Source organism: Priapulus caudatus, unplaced genomic scaffold, assembly GCF_000485595.1.
Source record: "Priapulus caudatus unplaced genomic scaffold, Priapulus_caudatus-5.0.1 Scaffold40, whole genome shotgun sequence".
NCBI classification, from domain to species: domain Eukaryota; kingdom Metazoa; phylum Priapulida; class Priapulimorpha; order Priapulimorphida; family Priapulidae; genus Priapulus; species Priapulus caudatus.
This window is the reverse complement of record NW_014577101.1, coordinates 65,220-68,919: the sequence shown is the minus strand read 5'-3', so window position 1 is coordinate 68,919 and position 3,700 is coordinate 65,220. Positions and strand designations below refer to the sequence as shown.

The following is a 3,700-nucleotide window of genomic DNA, read 5'->3' as shown; positions in this document are numbered from 1 at the left end:
GCAACGCACCTCTGCTAATTTTATTCGCCTATTAAGCAAATCCATCACAACGACGCTCTTCTGCGGTGTTTTCAACTGCAGTAATTGGTACCAGAGAGAGCCACACAGCTTTTTTAGGCTGCCTAGCGTAATCACAACACAAACCAAAGCGACGAGAGACCAGGCAGACCACCGACGCTTGGAGCATTTTCAATAAAAAAGCAATGCTGAATAAACACGAAATGTATTTACTACCAATGTCTTAATGTTTCTCTACTCTCTTTCGCCTAGTATTGCCGATAATTACCTGTAAATGCCGGTCAAATGCTCTTCTGCAACACACAGGTACACCGCACGCACGGCGCACGCCGCTAATATACATATATATCGCCGGCATCCAGTAGGCAGCTGTTTGAGTGGGGGTGGTGATTGCTCTTGCACGTAGGCCTATGCTCTACGTAAAATAGCACCGAGGCAACATGTGAACAGAATTCACCAAGTCCCGGCTTTACAATTACAGTGTGCTGACATGATGCCTGTCCCATATTCTCTCATCGTGACCAATGCACGGATAGAGAGATGGTATAATCAGAGACTGGTAGTGCATAACACGTGCTCGGATAACCTAGATGGGACTCTCACTGTTCACATGATAGGTGTAGACTGATACACCCAACCGCAGAACAGTCGATCGTGGGCATCCAGGCTTTTGTGGTTCTGAAAGTCCGTGAGAGTATAAAATGATCTCGGCTAGAATGTTAGGTAGTCAATTCACGAGATCCAAATAAGTACGTGATGGGCACAAGTTGTGGTCCTCGCTCCATTCTCGTACGGGTGTCGATTCCCAATGCACGCAATTTTCTCGAGATAGCGTGCTTTGGCTACGTTGTCTAGTGAATCAAAGTACTTATCCATACTACGTACACTACAGACAGTCGACAAACGTGCATACACTAGCTATTATAAAAAGCTGCGTTTGATAGCTAGAGTAGATGCGGTAAAATCGGTGAAATTTCTGAACTCTCACGATGTAAACAAACTCAAGTCTATGAACATATATGTGTTGCGTGCAATCTTCCGATCTGCTCAATCTACGAATCGGCCGACTGTGTGGCAGCCTCATTAAACTGCAGCACCTAAAACCCACGCTGATAAACCTGTCTGGTAAATCGGAATCCTCTTACTTCTAATATCTATTGCAATAATAACACTATAGCCAATGTAAAATCGGTCGATTGTGCAGAGTGGCACATTACACGCGACGCGTGTTCGCTCTATTTGTAACCGGTATGGCCGGCGGCACGGGATTGTAGGTAATATTGCTATTTTTAAACCAAATCGCGGAACCCTCTATATTACGCACACGTTTGATAATGACAGTGTAGCTACAGGCCACTGTGTGAAAGGCTTGTTGGTATATATGCCCAAGCCACTGGCCTCATGATGTGAAGTGGTCAGCACTGCTCTAAGTGTAATCAGCACTGACCAGTTTGTGGATCATTAGCAGCTTATTTTTAAAGAAGGACGGGGTGTTAGCATTCCACTGCCTTGCCTCTACCTAATACTTTTCTCGGCTTTAACAATTTTTCTCAGTCAGAGGGATAATTAGTGTCAGGTGAATGATGTAATTCCTACCACTAAAATAGCTGATGTCGTGTGGGGAGATATGAACTGTAAACGTGTGCTAGTGTTTGTAAGGCATCACAATTTTATCAGCCTGTGCTTGTGCGTGTGCGTGTGCGTGTGCGTGTGCGTGTGCGTGTGCGTGTGTGTGCGTGCGTGCGTGCGTGCGTGCATGCATGTGTGCGTACGTCTGTGTCTGCAGGCATGTGAGGTAGATCACTAGGCTGAGGCAATTAAAATGTAATAGAAAATAATAAATAATAATATAATTGCTTTGTCGGTGCTCTCAGGACGACGAAGGTGACTGCGATGAGACGATCAATGAGACGTTGCCCAAGGTCGTAACAGTGGGCATCTGCGCCATGAGAAAGAAATCAAACTCCAAGCCGATGAAAGAGATTCTGGAGAGATTGGAGAACTGGAAGTACATACAGGTACATCCTCTATCATTGTGTGGATATCTACAATGCTGACATGTTGTCATGCAATGTGTGGATATCTACAATGCTGACATCATGATATCATGCCAGGTGTTAATGTTTACCATGCTGCCATCATGTTGTCATGACAACGTCTGTCATGTACAACACATAAACAACAATAGAACTGATATGTACGTATTAGAACAAAGTAAGTATTTAATGAAACATATCTTAACTAATGTATAATCCCACAAAGGGGTAGTGTCGCGTGCATATGGTTGCGCGGTGCCTGGAACGTAACTTACGATTTCAACGGTTGATATGCGGTCGCAGAGACGACTCACGGAGTATGATATAGGCGATGAAACAGAGAGCCAGAGAACCCCGCACATTTCGTGCGTGCGGGTTTTATACGTCTGTGCGGTCTATTGTCTTTCTCATGGCCAATCGGCCTTACCCCGCTCGCTAACTGGCTTTCGCGTTATGGGACTGGTTCCGGCCAGTGCCCAGCGTTTAAACAAAGACCCGACCTCAAGCTATTTCGATCCCCTCTCTATTGTCTAATTTCCACTATTACTTATATATAGAACTACCCTTATCCTTGGTGTCGCCGTGTTTTCATAATTACTTATCACACTCATTTCTCTGTATTACAGGGTGGAATGGGGTTGGGATGTGGTGAGGTGGGTTGTGGGTGGTGGTGGGGTGGGGTAGGGGTTTAAAAGGAGGGGGAGAAATTGAATTGTTTGTCAATGGAGATTTGAGATATATATGGCAATGAAAATAGACAAAACCTATGGGTTTTTTACGTGTGAGATTTTGTGGTTAAAATTATTAACTAGGTACTACTACAGCAACAGCTATTTATAGCCACAGATTCATGTGTGTGACCTAGATTAGGCAGCGTAACAGGAAAACACTGAGTGAATAGGCGATAAAAACACCAGTTTTTTTCCACTAGAGATTTTCCCCCTGGAAAATTTCATGGTTCCTTTCACTATTCCGGTGGCGAGCCTGCTTTACCCGGAATAGTAGTAATATGTTCGTTTCAAGCACTGGGTAAGGGTATGCCGAATGGCCTTGTGCGTAGTTGTCACCTCGCGTGCCCCCAGTCCCACGTCTATGTTCCCCGTCCGTAGATATATACGCTCGATGGTGCGTGGCTGCTTCTGGCTGGCCCTGGCTGGCCCTACACAACACACTGATAGTGATAGTTGGCTGGCTAGCGCTGCGGTGTACGTAATATAAGCATGTGTATCAGGAGTAGATAAAGGGAATTCCCTTTATCTACTCCTGATGTGTATGTAATGTAGGGTTCGTGTTGCATATGCGTGCGCACGAGCGTGTGTGCGTGTGCATGCGTGCGTGCCCGTATATGTGCCTCACACGTATGATGCAGGTGTGTGACATCAATAGCTCATGGCCGTTAAGTGTAGTGGTCACTAGCTGGCTGTAAGGCTTGAATGGTAATCAATTCACGAGGTAGATTACGTGAGTGTAAAGATGGTTTCTCGCTTGTACTGAGATGGACTCATTGTTTATAAAAGTAGCAGCAGGTGAATAAACCGATAACGTCCACTCTATAGAGGGTTCCGCGATTTTTCATATTACCCACAAAGCAACGCCGCCGGCCCTGACGAATACAGAAACCAGTTCAGGCATTGTACAAGTACATT

General features: G+C 45.2%; 1 protein-coding gene across 1 annotated transcript in view; it reads left to right on the top strand.

Annotated features, from left to right (window-relative positions):
* The window catches only part of LOC106819758 (inositol hexakisphosphate and diphosphoinositol-pentakisphosphate kinase 2-like), a 63,014-nt gene that overhangs the window by 12,387 nt on the left and 46,927 nt on the right, over window positions 1-3,700 (top strand). The window contains exon 4 of the mRNA XM_014824352.1: window positions 1,893-2,036. Coding sequence (XP_014679838.1) covers window positions 1,893-2,036 — 144 coding nt within the window. The remainder of the gene's footprint in view (window positions 1-1,892; window positions 2,037-3,700) is intronic.